General features: G+C 34.3%; 1 protein-coding gene across 4 annotated transcripts in view; it reads right to left on the reverse strand.

The window, feature by feature from the left end:
• LOC123706720 (protein unc-79 homolog) overlaps positions 1–15,454 on the reverse strand; it is a 55,920-nt gene that overhangs the window by 24,980 nt on the left and 15,486 nt on the right. For 2 of the 4 annotated variants that reach the window (XM_045656099.1, XM_045656090.1), the window contains exons 18-33: positions 15,062–15,167; positions 13,948–14,069; positions 13,394–13,522; positions 12,466–12,546; positions 11,651–11,788; positions 10,579–10,725; positions 9,375–9,511; positions 8,165–8,347; positions 7,572–7,728; positions 7,070–7,271; positions 6,502–6,708; positions 5,692–5,820; positions 4,933–5,062; positions 4,136–4,270; positions 3,355–3,460; positions 1,167–1,313 (exon numbers count right to left, since the gene is read on the reverse strand). In XM_045656099.1, coding sequence (XP_045512055.1) covers positions 1,167–1,313; positions 3,355–3,460; positions 4,136–4,270; positions 4,933–5,062; positions 5,692–5,820; positions 6,502–6,708; positions 7,070–7,271; positions 7,572–7,728; positions 8,165–8,347; positions 9,375–9,511; positions 10,579–10,725; positions 11,651–11,788; positions 12,466–12,546; positions 13,394–13,522; positions 13,948–14,069; positions 15,062–15,167 — 2,256 coding nt within the window. The remainder of the gene's footprint in view (positions 1–1,166; positions 1,314–3,354; positions 3,461–4,135; positions 4,271–4,932; positions 5,063–5,691; positions 5,821–6,501; positions 6,709–7,069; positions 7,272–7,571; positions 7,729–8,164; positions 8,348–9,374; positions 9,512–10,578; positions 10,726–11,650; positions 11,789–12,465; positions 12,547–13,393; positions 13,523–13,947; positions 14,070–15,061; positions 15,168–15,454) is intronic. The other 2 variants (XM_045656108.1, XM_045656116.1) reach the window with 2 other exon arrangements.

Consider the following 15,454-nt stretch of genomic DNA (forward strand, 5'->3'; position numbering starts at 1 on the left):
TGGTTTGCGATGGATCCGCTTCCACAATAGCCTTCAATACTTCATTAAAAACTTGGGTCTCAGGCCGTCAACAGGGCTTGTTCTGCAGGTCGAAATTTCGAGAACGAAAACGTTGGAACCAAAAACGAACTGTGTTTTCCTTTGCAACATGACCGCCATACACATCATTCACCCTTTGAGTCGTTTCCGCAGCACTAGTGCCACGGCGGAACTCGTACTCGTAAATAATGCGATAGTTTAAGTTTTCCATTTTGTAAAATGAGTGACGCAAACAGAAAAAAAACAGAAGAAAAAAATAAATAAATGACGGTCATCGAAGTACAAATACATGAGTAAATAGCTGTACAAATTTGAAATTGAAATTCCTAACCAATGAGGAGGTATTTGAGGTCAAAGTGGCTAGTACGACAAAACGCCAATTTCATATGTAAGGATAATAGTATAATAATGTTGGAGCAAATAAATTATTATTATTTAGCTAAATATTTGTAACATTCTTTGGTTGAATAACATTTGAATATAGACATTATACGGAGTTCTATTGCTTTTATCTATATACATCGTGAGCCAACAATTTTGGAATTTATAAAGACGGCATCTAATTTAGGATAATAAGTTAACCATTGATCTATTAACGTTCTTATTTAAATTCTCGCAATAATCTTCTTTACTTAGTTTGTATATTATTTTTGTTGCTTTAAATTTCGCTTGTTGGCGGAATGTTCACACATGTATAGCTAATTTCATTGACTCAATTCTCCAATCTCATTAATTGATTTTTTATTACGTAACACAATTGACATTTACGAACGTCAGCAATTTTTTTTTTTAATTATTCTAATTTGCAACTAGAACTAGTAAGAAACTTTTCGTCACTCTTTTAAATCGCAAAATATTTTTTTACAAAATCATATAATATAATAATTATATAATATAAGTTTAACCTAGTTTAAGCATATAAGAATGGCGAGCGCTAATAATACTGTGGGAACAATGTGTATGACTTAAAACTTAGCGATTAGAAAGTGTGGCGGAAAGTCTCTTGCCAGATCTTCTTTTTCTTTTCTGACGTTCATGTGTACTTGTTTACCTATATGAATAAAGTTATTTTGAGCAGTGATCAACACACATATACACAAATTTAAAATCAATTTATATTAACACACCTTATACAATACAACCAAGAGCGCCATCAACCAGTGTCTCCTGACATGAGGCTGCAACGCTTCCAAAGAGTGAGTGACAGCCGGACCAGTTGCTTCCAATCCGATGCCTCCAAGATTTGCACTGTTTATTGAAGGTCGACAGCAGTACTGGAATTCATAATAATAAGCTTACAGATAGAGATCACATATATTTTACTTTTATGACTCGTCTAATACTGCGAAATATTGAGATTTAGTTCCAACTCAAGAGGATTTTGTTTCGTAAAGTTTTGTTTTAAGCAGTGTTGCCTTCAACGTGCGACTTTCATCCCTGAGGCCGTAGCTTCGAGCCCCTGCTGTTCACCAATGTAGTTTCTGTCATACGATTAAGGAAAACATAACGAGGAAAGCATGCCTTAGACCCAAAATGTCTTTTAATTGAATTTGAAATGTCGACGGCGTGTGTAAGGCACAGACGGCTGATTGATGTATTAGAAACGATCACGAAACAGATGTAGATATCTGAGGCCGAGACCAGAAAGGTTGCAGTGGCCCATTTATTTTATAATTGTTAAATAAATAACGTTATATATCCAGGTAATGTTATGGTATTATATTTAAAACTATATTGAAAAACGACGTCTTTTCCGCGAAGTCACCTCCGATATTAATCATCCATTTAGTGATTGGGAATAACAATTTATTTACTTATAAGTACTCATATATGATATTATAAAAGAAAACACTTACCAAGATACAAAGCCAAAACAGATTACATTGATAAACAAAATCTACGAAACAGAAAACATAAGTCAGTAAATTACATAATAGATGAAAAAAGGAAACTGAAATTAAACATTCATATTAAAAAATAAATTATTACAACTGCTTTTTTATAATATATATATAATTGTACTACTATTTAAAATCAAAGTATTTCCGCTTCCTAAAATATTTCTCACACACTCTTTGGTAAGGTGGAAAATGTCTAAATATCTCAATATTTATCAATATCTTCATAAATTATATTGTTAGGTTAACTCGAAACATTGGCGAAATAAGCAGATAATTCGTGATCGTATGAGGCACATGGAATAATTGTAAATCTCTTGTCACATACGGGAGAGGGATTCTTAAAGAAATTAATGACAGAAAATAGAGGCCATCTATCCGCCCATTAAGAATAGCGTGCATAAATAATAAATTTTTCTGACTTCGCTGAGATAACAATGAATCTCAATTAAAGTATTTTCAAGGATCTATGTAACTTTTGACCACTATGGACATAATGGTCTTTGCCAATACGGCAGAAGAATTACAAAAAATGCTCTTAGAACTTAGAACAGATAGCAAAGAAGTTGGACTCTTAATGAACATCCAAAAAAGCCATGGCCAATGGTAGGAAGGACAAAGTAATAAAAATAGATGAGAACACCATAGATTATGTATCAGAATATCTATATCTAGGTCAACTAATATCCAACCATGATTCAACTACAAAGGAAATAGACGGAAGAATTGGAAATGCATGGAAGAGATATTGGTCCCTAAAAGAAGTCATGAAAAATAGTAAAAAACAAGCATGCACATTGAGAGGAAAAAAATTATACAATTCTCACATACGGCTGCCAAACATGGGCACTTACTAAAGCACAATGTGAAAGATTAACCGTAACCCAGAAAGCCATGGAAAGAAGCATTATAAAGAAAAGAAGAATTGACAAAATAAGTAAGTAACAAGAATTTATGACTGTTTTATCTCATTGTTTGCTGACGTTACATATAAAATAAAACAACTAAAATAGAAATGGGCTGGACATACAATAAGAGGAGCAGATAAATGGAGCTAAATTGTAACAATATGACAACCAAGAGGCCATAAAAGAAAAAGAGGTAGGCAATTTAAAAGGTGGGCCGGTGAAATCATGGAAATGGCTGGAAAGACCTGGACGAAATTATTGTACAATAAAGAAAACTGGAGGACAATGGGGGAGGCCTTTGCCCGTAGGGACACAGAATCGGTTATCGTAGATTATGAAAAACAATAGTTATAATGTATATATTTTGTATTTCTGATATAAGGCTATAAATAAATAAATATAACTTTTGAAATATCGTTACTGTTTAAAACTAAAAAAAATCACAAACTAATTGACTATGAAAAACGTTTAGAATTAAATGTCTGTAAAATCTTTTATTTTACAAATACCTGCAGCAAAAGTAGAGTGGGTTCAGCAATGCTCGCACCCATCATATAGTTCTGATCCAATACTTGTGGTAGATTTGCCATGAACGCGTTAAATATAGACGACATCCTGAAATTTTACAGACAGTTAAATTAATTTTAAAAGTAGGCGACGAATATAATAATACAATTGTACAACGAAAACGAATTAAGACCTCCAAAATAACTTTTATAACAGGTTTAACAATGCCATTGCGATGGGATTATAAATCTCTGTGAACCTAAATGATCGAATCAAATTTTTTGTCAATCAAGTTACACTAAAAAGCGGACAACGCAAGTGCGCCCCAAGAACGGCTTTGCCTATGTGTTTAAAAGCGTAATATTAAAAAGTAATTTAATAAATGAACGTTGTACTAACTTTTAACTGAAAACGACACATTTACTATATCATCTATTTAAGTAGCTGTATTATACATGTCCCGGGAAGTACTAAGTCGATGTTGATGAAACTTGGAAGTTAGTATATTCTTGTATGATTTAGATTCCGCAAGATTGTGAACATACATTTATTAAGTTTGGACGCGTGGAAACCATTTTTCTGTATAAAATTTGAGATATTTGATGGCACTCGTTACAAGATCGTAACTCAATATACGAATTAGAATATGGACCTTAATAGGCTATCATAGTCATATATTATGCAACTACAACAATATGAGATACCAACAGGTCAAGGATAAGTCTTTATATGAAGTTGAAAATATCTCAAAAAAAATATAATTGAAGAATAAACCGATTGTACCTCAAGGTTTGTGGTGATATAGTAAAGTACTTCTCAATGCAGTTGTACCCGAGCAGTAGGAACAAGTGTTTGAGAACCAAATCCTGCGTCTTGTTATTGTTTGTTTTCTCATCTGTCGGATGGGCTTGATCTGACCTGGAATTTAAAAGAATTTTTAAATAAAATTTCGCCTAAAACGAGTCTCCTTTTTATGTGTTTTAAAAATATTGTACGAGCACGTGAAACGAGCACGTGAAACGAGCACGTAAAACTTTCGTAACGGACACGAGCCAGACAAACGTTTCCCATCCAGCTACAGAGTAGTTGATTTTAAAGCATTTGTTTTAGAATATCTATGAGTGAGTGTCAATAGAAAATAGCGGTGGTCCAATCTGTCTGGCTCCATTGATCACGTGACGTCAAAATCACGGAACATCACACAGGGGTATAGTAAGTTAGTGTTGAAAGTCTTGGTAATCCGTGGTCCGTGGACAATGTACATTAAATATGTTCATGTACTAGTGCAATATACATACACCATTCCTTTAATATTATTTTTATGCCAGTTGAAAATAAACTGCAACATTGCTATCTAGACATTTTTATCATTATAGATAGATATAGATTCATTGTACGTGGAACTGAAAACAAATACATGTGATTTTTATTGGGTTGGTTTTGAAAAATTCTAAGAAAACATCACGTCATTAATGGACGACCCTTTGATAGGTAATAATGAGATTTTGACTCATTAAAATGACACATTTAATTCACTTTATTAAATTGACTATTATTCCGATATTTAACATGAAACCTACCGTGATAAAAACTGCATCAGTAGAAAAACCAGTAGATTTGTGGTTTCCTTATCGGCCTCTTCCAGATCGACGGTTTTGGGCATCACGGAGGCTGACTCATCTGTCGAACGACCCGACACAGAATGAATTTCTATAAATAAACCAATTTGTTTATAATGTTAGGTTTATTGTAAGATATTTTCCTTTGAACCATGCATTTATAAGTGTATTTTTTTAAACAGATCGTTTGGTCACAACACTACGTGACGTAAAGTGAAATGTTGACTATTGGACACGCCTGTCCAGGAGATGTATATTTAAGTAAACCCATATGTAACAAAAATGTTTTCATTTTATCGTGTGAATTGTACGTTCGCTTATTTATCATTTTGAAACATTATAAACACGTTTTAAAAGAGATACAAATAACATATCAAAAATATACATCATGAAAATAATATTTGAAGTTGAAAACTGATATCGCTTTATTTAACCGACTTGAAATCCCCGAAGAAGGTTTTTAATCGAATAACTTGCTTTATTTATGCAAAAAATTGCTTTATTAAAGAATTAATATTTTTTAATATCTTAGTTTAGTACAAACAAGAAATATTTATTTGTAATAATGTTTTAAACCCAGTTGTATTTATTTGGAAATACATTTTCCATTTACTCATTTATTATTACGTACGACCTACAACAACATGTATGCTTAAAATATATAACAAAAACATATATTTTTCACACATACACACATTACAAATTCCAAAGAGATCATACCATGAGCACTGCTAGTCTTTTGAGATGAAGCCTGTTGGGGCGTCGGTAGCAACTGACCCAAACCAAACCGCGATGTCTTGCGCTTCAGTAGCGGCGCTGAGTATTGACGCGAGTAAATCTTCTCGCGTTCTGAAATACGGAAAGACTTTTAAAAGTAGAATTATAACTATTTGTGTTTTTTAATTAATTGAGTCATAAAATCTTTAAGGTAATGTGGAGTAAGTTAATGGCCATTACACTGTAAACCATGGCATGAAATGGCAACAAGCTCCACGGCGTGAATTTTAGAATCAGTCAGTACTCATCTCTTTATCAGTATCAATCAGTAGTACATATCTATTTCAGATTAAAAATGGGATATAAGAATCGTTTTTGTTACATAACCTCTAAATTATGTATCAATTCTTAAGCTTAACCATTCATCTGTTATATTATACGATAATTTTATTAATTTGGAAATTGTGCCATCTATGATTGGCATTAGCTAACTCGACACATATCTGTTTCCAATTAGTGTAAATAATCAAGACCAACATAAGGTTGGCAATATTGTGTTATTATTATTTTTTAATAATACTTAATTATACTATTACGCCGGGGTCCAGCCGGTGTGTTGCCAACCTTTCACTATATGCTCTTTTCATGAAGCTCCTAAGTTGTATCGGTATGGAAATACAAGAGGTATTTCCACTGGGAGTTGTTTCCAAAAAGTTAACGTCACTGGTACCGGCAGTAATCATTTCTACCACTTTATTATGTATATATAGCCATACCATTTTACGTTTATTAAATTTTACAAAATAATATTACCAGCAGGTTGCGGAGGAACAGCGGCCGGTGCACTAATAGTCCGTTTATAAGGCCACTTAGCCCCAAAGGATGCAGACAGCGAGCGCGCGTGCGCAGTCGGTGCGTGCGTATGCGCTGCAGGAGAACGAGCCGCTGCGCTTAGGGCTTCGTGCGCACGACGGACTTTGTATAAAAACCATTCTGAACTTGTTGAGCTGCTCACGAACTCTAAGAATTACAAGAAGTACCATAACGATACAATAGGGACGTTTTATAATCATTTTTAAAATTAAATTAGAAAATAAAGCTCAAACTCTATAATACAAAAACAATTAGAAAAAAAAATTACAAATTTTTTTGGTGTCGTTATAGTTTTAGTCAAAATATACATTTCCGATCGCTATGTCCACCGCCATTTCAGCCATTATGTAAAATGCGGCTCCCATTACTGTTTGATCTTCACTCTTAATACTGCTATTTAAGCCTCTTCACTACTTCCTACTTCAATTCTCTTATTAATTTTTTTACGTATATAACTTACTATTGAATAATTACTATTTTAGTTCAGTATAAGTAAATAAATACATACCCCTTAAATTCGAAAAATCAACAGTTTTATTTGTATTGATCTGCGCTTCTAAAAACAATGCCTCAAATCGATTCAAGAAGAACTCCCAGGTGAGAATTCGTCTGTCGCTAAGTGTGTTGTGTAGTTGGTATATGGACTGGAGGATCATCGGCCGATCCACTATCACCAGATCGAATTGGGCTTCTAGACAATAGAGTAACAGCTGGAAAGAAATAGGAACGACTTTTGTAGATTCAAGTACGTTAAAACCATTTGAAGAAATCGTTTTTATTTCTTTATAAGAACTTTATCCGCTAACTAATATAATAACTGCATTGACAATATTGTTATACTAATACTATATTACTATACTACTCTGATCTTATCTTCATGTGTTTTATGTTCTGTACCTTTTTAATGTTTAGCATGCTGCATGCCTCAATTCTCATAGATTGAGTAAAATGATTTCCTAATTTCGAAAGAACTAAGATTTGCGTTGAGTTAAAACTCTTAAATAGCTTACCTCAATAGCATTATCGTGTATAGTACCGATGTAGAGAGTTGCACGCTGCGCCACGTATACGTTGATGTCGTCCATACTAGATATCAAATAGCAGAAGGCTGTGGCTAAAGCCGTTTGCAATGGAAGACTAGACTTTATAGGTGATCCATCCATAAAGCTGTACAAAAATTCATGCGTTGAAGATAATTTCAGAGTTTTGAAAGTTGAAAAATAATAACTTAAAAAAAACTAATATATGTGTGTACGGTGATAAATTTTTCTGTCCACCATATAGTCGTCGACATACCTTACAATAATTCATATCCTTAGAAACTATAGTTACTACTAAAATTCACGTGATACACGTGTGTAAACCCACACATTACTACTTTTTATTACGTATGAATAGTTATACTTCCTAATCTGTTATGAGGACTGCGCGCAAATAAATATATTTTAACGCGAGACTGACAAAGTCCAGATTTGTTTTGTACGACTTTCTTTTAATAACATCATGTACGCGTGTTTATATGTTAAAATATGTCAAACTTACAAAATAATTTTACGCTAAATTTAAGTTTGATTGGGGTTCGAACACGGGCGTATGAGCTTACCGTATAAGCATAGTGACTCTCTCGACAGCTATAAACCGTTTCTGCTCATCATGGTGATGGAAGCTGTCCCTCACGAGCGCACATAATACATCAGCCCCTCCAGGCAACGTGACACAATGTAGCAACACCGGTACAGCGACCGAGCATATATGGGACTGCGCCGCGTCACATACGCTCCAAAGGCTATAAGACATAAGTTAATAAGTTAGGATTGACAATAATCATCTTAAATTTATGTAATTTTTAGATGTTGAAAGTGAACATAGGAAAAACAAAATATATAATATTTGAAAGAGGTCTCAATACAGTCCGCATTCGTGATATTTTGATATATTGAGAAGAAGTGCACAAGTGGATAAGTTCGTATACATAGGCTGTAGGTTTATTTCGGATGGAAAGTGTATCTCATCATGACGAGTGAATGCTGCGAGTAGAGTATATGGATCGTTGCATTCCTTCATGTGTAATCTCAAACAAGGCTCGACTGGCCATGCGGACGTAACTAACGGGAGTGAATATATGGTGTGGCAAAAAAAGAACGAAAATCGTGGAAATGAGAGCGTTAAGAACGTGTGGTGTAACATTGCGTAGTATGTTAAGTAATAGTGAGATACGCGAGCAGTAGGGGTTAAAAGAGGACGTAATGACAAGGATGCGAAAGTGGATGCGTGGTGAACGGATGAATGAGAAGCGGTTATCAAGTAGGATATACAAGGAAGCCGTGGATGGTGAAGTCGGGTTGGGTATGCCTTGTCGTACATACTTGGACCAAATCCAGGACCTACTAGAGAAGGGAACAAGACAAGGGAAAAGTACCCATAACCGATCATTCGTGATAAATGTCATCAAGTGAATGAAGCGAGAGAGAACCGTAGCAAGTGGAGATCTGTGATGCCAGCCTACCTTTTCGGGAAAAAAGTAGTCTGGTATATATATACATATAAATAAATATACTTAGAACATTAAGAATCGATGTCAAAAGTAGTGCAAATAATTTATAAAGAATATTTTTGTTTGTATAAAGTTCTTTTAATTTCACGACGCTAATGACAAACCAAATAATTTTATGTATGAAATGAGATAGATAATGTTATCAATTTTTAAGGAAAATATCGACATAATAAAGACATAATTATAAATATAAAAAAAAATGGAAAAAAAACAATCTAACAATAACATTACTATAGGTCATGTATTAATGTACACTTACTTGTCAATAAGAAGATTTTCTTGGCACCAAATAAGAAAGCCTTTATGTTCAGCCAATGCGTCAGTATTCAACACCAGCACTTGCAGACATTGCAGGAGGTAATACAGCACATCTGGTCGAGTTGTGTTCTTAAGCTCCTAAAATAAGCATTTTTGGTTTAGTATCGAACTGAGCCAAATTCAAAAAAAAAACCAATTGAACATTTGACAATATTTAAAAATAAATTAGACACAATCAATTATTACCAGAAGATTTAGCGGCTGACCGTAGTTTAGTAGGTAACTAAAACGTATTATGTATAAGGGAGGGGGGTCATGGGGGGGGGGCTCCCTTGTAAAATGTTACGATGCGGGGCGAGAATTGAACTACGCGCTATTGATAATATTATTTTCGACTTTCCAGTACTTCACACGACATGATGGTAAGTTTTAGGTATAAAGAGTCACTGGGGTTGGCCACGAAACTTTTTATTATTGGATACAGGAAATGTTACGATGCGTTTCATGGGAGGGGGGTCAATAATCTCCAAAAATTGCGTGACGTAATACTTGAACGCTCCATAACATGCAAATATTTCCATCGATTAACAGCGAATCAATAAGTAATCGAAGCAATATTAAATAGAGTCCTGCATCTTAATTTAGATGAGAAGTCCTGGTTTATCATTAATTTTAATTCACTCCCTTGTAGGTGATGGGACATTAATCATACAACAGGTGAAGAGACGGAGGACTATAGGTGAGTAGTGTTTCCATATTTTTCCTCCGCATTCCACTTGCCCCTCGGCCTACTTTTCTTTGTCTTCGCCGCTACAGTAGGTATGTCGACTTATATTTATGACAGAAATTATGCAATTATTGTTAAATACGAAATTATGTTATATCTCTTAAATAATTCACTAGACTAAAACGACCGCCCCGGTAGAAGGCCCAGCCTGCAAGACCTGAAGCCTCTCTAACGCGGCCTTGTAGAAACTACCCGAGGTGGCTTTAGTGGGTATTGCTCACCCAGTCCCGGAATAGCAGAGATTCCGGTGTATTTCGAATCCCACATACATACACACAATCGCTATTAAAGACAGTAAATACCAGAAAACAACTATTCAGAAATGACCGTAAATCCAAATCTATAACATAGTATCTAAAAAAATATCAGCTGCCCTTTGACTGCACTGAGATACTGATTTTCGACATTTTGAGTGTACCTGTAATAACTGGTGTATGTATTGCAGCTCTTGTGGCAATTCGTCAATGCAGAAGTGGAACCGGCCAGCTGAGGTCGGCCAGAAATTTGTGATATCGTCATCAACGGACTCCGCTTCGTGCTCGCCTAGAAGGTTTGGTGTGGATACCTATGTACAGGTTTAGCATTTAATAATGGATGTATTTCGGGTCAAAAAGTAAATCTACGGCTTATTCGCTTGTTTTAATGTGTTAAACAGCTTTATTACTAACATTGAAGACAATACTGATTCTATGAATTGTATGATTATATATATATATATATATATATATATATATATATTTATATAGCCTTAGTAAGGTTTATGATTTTTACTTAGCTTTAGGTCTAATATTGCGTTTTATACTGACATGTTCTTTATGTGTTAATAAATCGATGTTTAAAGAAAACACTTTTTTACCGGATTGAAGCTATACATAGCTTAATGTGTAAAACCTATGTTAACAAAAAACAATACTAAAATCGATGTATGAAATATTCATTTAAATTTTATTATTCACTACCTGCCCCCGCGAACTTAGTTTCTCCTTAATGTGGTTTAAGTTAGCCTTAATACCGTGACACAAAAGAATAATTTCACTGTATTATCGTCACTATAATTTGAATTTGATTTACACTTCGGTCTAAGTAACACGTGGTTGGCTATGCTAACACCAAAAATTAAAAAAGTAGAAATAATTGAATTTCACGTTATTTCGTTCACTACAAAATAAATTTAATTTATACTTTAGCCTCCATAACACGTGGTAATCATGATATTGAATTGTAGCTTATATGACACGTTTGTCGGTTTACCATAGCAGTGCAGTGCCATCTATTGATTACTTACTCAATCCAGTTGAAAAGTATCGACATATGTACAATACGCGTCTCCTAGATTCTAACAAACTAATGTTGGAATAGTTCTAGTTTAAAGCTGCAAACAACTTTTAAGAGGAAAATCTTCCTAAATCGCCATCGAAGCATCTGTACTTCTAACCTATTTAATCTCACCTTAAATTTCAAACTAAACTAGGTAAAATTTTACTACTCACATTCGCTGTAGCAGTGGCGACATCTGTATCAGTAAGTGTGACAGAGTGAGCTATAGCCACGGGAGGCTGTTCCGTAGGAGGGAGCGAGACGGCCATATCCAACTGTTCGGTTATCGTCTCCACGGTCGCCGTCATTATCTTAAAGCATAAGCAACTTAGTCTTATGAATTCTCAAAAATTAAAACTAGTGGCGCTACAACCTAATAGGATTAGGCCTCAGATTTCTGTATCTGTTTCGTGATCAATTGTTTTTTTCTAATAGGTATTAGATGATCAGCCTTCTTTGCCTGAAATATGGCGACACATGACAATTCGGTCCAATTCATACCGGTTTCCTCACGATGTTTTCCTTTACCGTACCGAGCGGTGTAAAATACGAATGCATGACTTCCTAATTGAGAAGTGCACGTTCTACTCACTAAACTAAACCTAGTCTAATATTGACTATTTTTGAGACATGGTTTGTCTCACTGTTGACATATGTCGCCGTAAAACATAAGCCAAAAATATTCGAAATATGTCCAAATTATCCGCGTTTAATCAATTCAAGGCCTCGTTCTAAAACATAATCGTACATTTTTATACTTTATACGTATACGTACGCATACGTAGACCTACTAAACGAATTTACGTATACATTATAAAGCCATTGCAAAGCATTCGATTTCATTCATTTGTTGTGTACAGCACTAAAAAAAGCGCCATCAAAAGCAATGACATGCATCAGCTAAGCACCAACTGACATCGTGTATAAATACTAGCATAACACGAGAACAGAAGCTAAAGAGAAGAGAAGATGAAGGGGAAAGACATACTTGTGTATCGCCAGACGATTTAGTGAGAGAGGCATCCGAACCGACGTCGCTTATTAACGACAGTTGCATGAAATGAACAAACTATACATCTATTACATTTAGCCGTACTACACATATGCAAGTAAAGTTCAAGGAAGTTTCTAGATCAATTCAACATACCCCCTTACATTTACGACAACATTTTATTAGCTACGAGCATTAAATTTTCTATAGAAAAAAAACAGAAAACGTTCAATAGAAAAATCTACGATTCGTAGCAATACTGACCAATCAAAAACATGTGTATTAGCCAGCTTTCTTTGTATGGGGTATGCTGTATGTATAGGGCTATATGAACTACATTTATAGCAAAATTTAAATCAAATAGACTGTCATTCCAGAAATAGAACTTAGGTTGTTTGTTTAGTATTAACATCTTTGCTTTATATTTAGGCGTTATAATCTACGAACAAATATATACAGTCAGTTCACCTAAACGAAGAAAACATTTCCGTGTATAGCTAGGTAATTCATGCTGGGTTACTTCATGTTGTATAAGAAATAGAGTAATTAAATTTCAAATCATGCACGTTATCTTACAGGAAAGAACATTTTTCTTTATTTACAAACGTGGAACACTTATCGAATGTTTTAGACAAGTTAAGGTTTTTTTTGCTTTATGATTCATTTCACGACGTATAAGTATCGCGATTTATTAGATACTGTATGCAAAAAAATAAAAATGTCATCTTTTGGGATAGAAAATGTTAGTCATAGTTTTTTTAACTCGTCCTTCAAGACTACAACTATTTGCTATAAAGTAGTTTCTTTGCCCAAGACATAACAGTGAACCACGTTCATAGTTTCATACCACTCCCATATATTATACATCCTTCGGGGGCAGGCTGTCTTTCGCCCGCCTTACACAATGATCTATTGCAATACATACATGGGGCATATGGGATAGTACTCCGCCAAGAGACGATCTCTCCGCGGGATGCTGCTGGGTAGGAGGTGCGGGGCGCCGGGCGTCTTCATCCGTAGACCGCTTTTCAGACCACGACTCTTCCGCCATGGGCTGAAAGTGGAATATAACTAGCTGTTTTATTTTTTTTCTCCTAAATATTGCTGGTTGATTTAGCGAATAGCAAAACTCGTTAAAATAAAAATAAAAAACTGATTATTAGGCGCGTATTGTTTTAATAGACCTGAGGTATTTCATATTTTTTCTAAATAAATAATTAGTTATAAATATTCCGATTTGAATTTATATATGTTTTAGATTATATACAACGCTTACAATTGGCAATATCTTTAAAAAAAATTAATGAATATATAAAATATAACCTCTTTTTACTTGTCAGCACACTCTTACCTAAAAGGTCGACACAACGTACCCATTGGACCCTCAGTTGATGTAAGTGCTCATGGTCTGGAGTGCATACCTTTATACCTGGAGTGCAAACTTTTAAAGCATAAAACCTATAGTAAAATATAGAATACCTCCAGCCCAGGAGCCGCATGTTCATACCGAGGTAGCAGGGCTCGGACAAGGCGAACGGCAAGTTGATGGCAAAGCGCCGCCGCACTGCAGTACCCGCACGATACACCCAGACCACAAACCGCTACATATAAAAATAAAAATAATGCTGTTTTAGTATATTAAAAAAAAATGTGATACTCGCCTTAGTAAAATTTACAAAAAAATATTTAAATTTTAACTTCTATAACAGATTAAAACGCGAGAATATTATTTACATAACTCGTTTCGGGCGCTTTTATTTCATGCGGCGACGTTGTTGAACAAGACTTAAATAGGTTTTATTGAAATTTAATCTTTCCATCGTCGAAATATATAAAATAGTTATATGTGATTGCAGTATTGTGAGTTAGATTCACGGCTGTACACCACGGGACTTTTTCTAAGTGACCTACGTACGGCGAACGAAAATATCGTGAGGAAACCGGAATGGCTTTGATCTAAAAATCCACGTTGTTAGCACAAAAGGCTTATTAATATCTTAGACAATGGGTAGGCTTGTCTTTCAGAAAAATTATCACAATATAGATATAGAAATATGACGCTAAGATGACTGGTTTTTTGAAGTGAAACTTTTTTATCGGCGTTGTAAAAAATTTGCCCTCACATTTTTCGGTTACGCGTCACATATTGCCGTTACGCGTCACATTATTCCGTTACGCGCCATCTTTTTCTTGTCTCTACCACGGTTAATTCGAATAGATTCGAAGCTATTAAAAACAAAAATGTATAATAACGATAACAATGATACTAATAAATGTATTACAATTAATGAAATTCTGTTATAATATTAGTAGTAATAAGGTAAAATGAAATAATTGTATTATTTATATTCATGACTATGATAATAAAAGCCTCTTGTTAAACTTTATCTAATTTAACTTTATTTAACCAATTTCTGCAAATTTGCATATAGTAGATCATTTTTCGAAAAATAAGGTAATAAAGAAGTTTCACTTCTTACGTGTGTACACTAGTACACGCACACATATTTTATACTAGAATATGAAAAAAGAGTAGTAGGAAGAGGAGAGAAAGACGTGAGCATCGTGTTTTTAATATATAAATAAAACTTACAATGCTCAATAGTGTTGATCTGATTGGACTTAAGCATGAGTCGCAGAAGTTTGGTCGCCTCACTGCTTACATTTTGAATGTTTATACGGTGCTGTTGAAGCTCCAACTACGAAACACAAAATGGTCATAGATTAGACATTTTGCTCAGTATGACTTATCGAGTGTTTTATATTTTAATAGTGCCTTGAAGGTTTCTTAATAATTTAATTTAATTTATCATATTCTGACCTATGGCCACAGATATTATATGTAAATATTCATGTAAGTTTCAATGTATTTAATCCGCTATATTTATAAGTATACCTTGAACAATCATAAAAAATAATTATCCATTTCTGGCATATTGTTTTTACGCTGTGACAGGACAGATTACATTTGTTGGACTCTGTACTT

Source organism: Pieris brassicae, chromosome 1, assembly GCF_905147105.1.
Source record: "Pieris brassicae chromosome 1, ilPieBrab1.1, whole genome shotgun sequence".
Lineage (NCBI taxonomy): Eukaryota > Metazoa > Arthropoda > Insecta > Lepidoptera > Pieridae > Pieris > Pieris brassicae.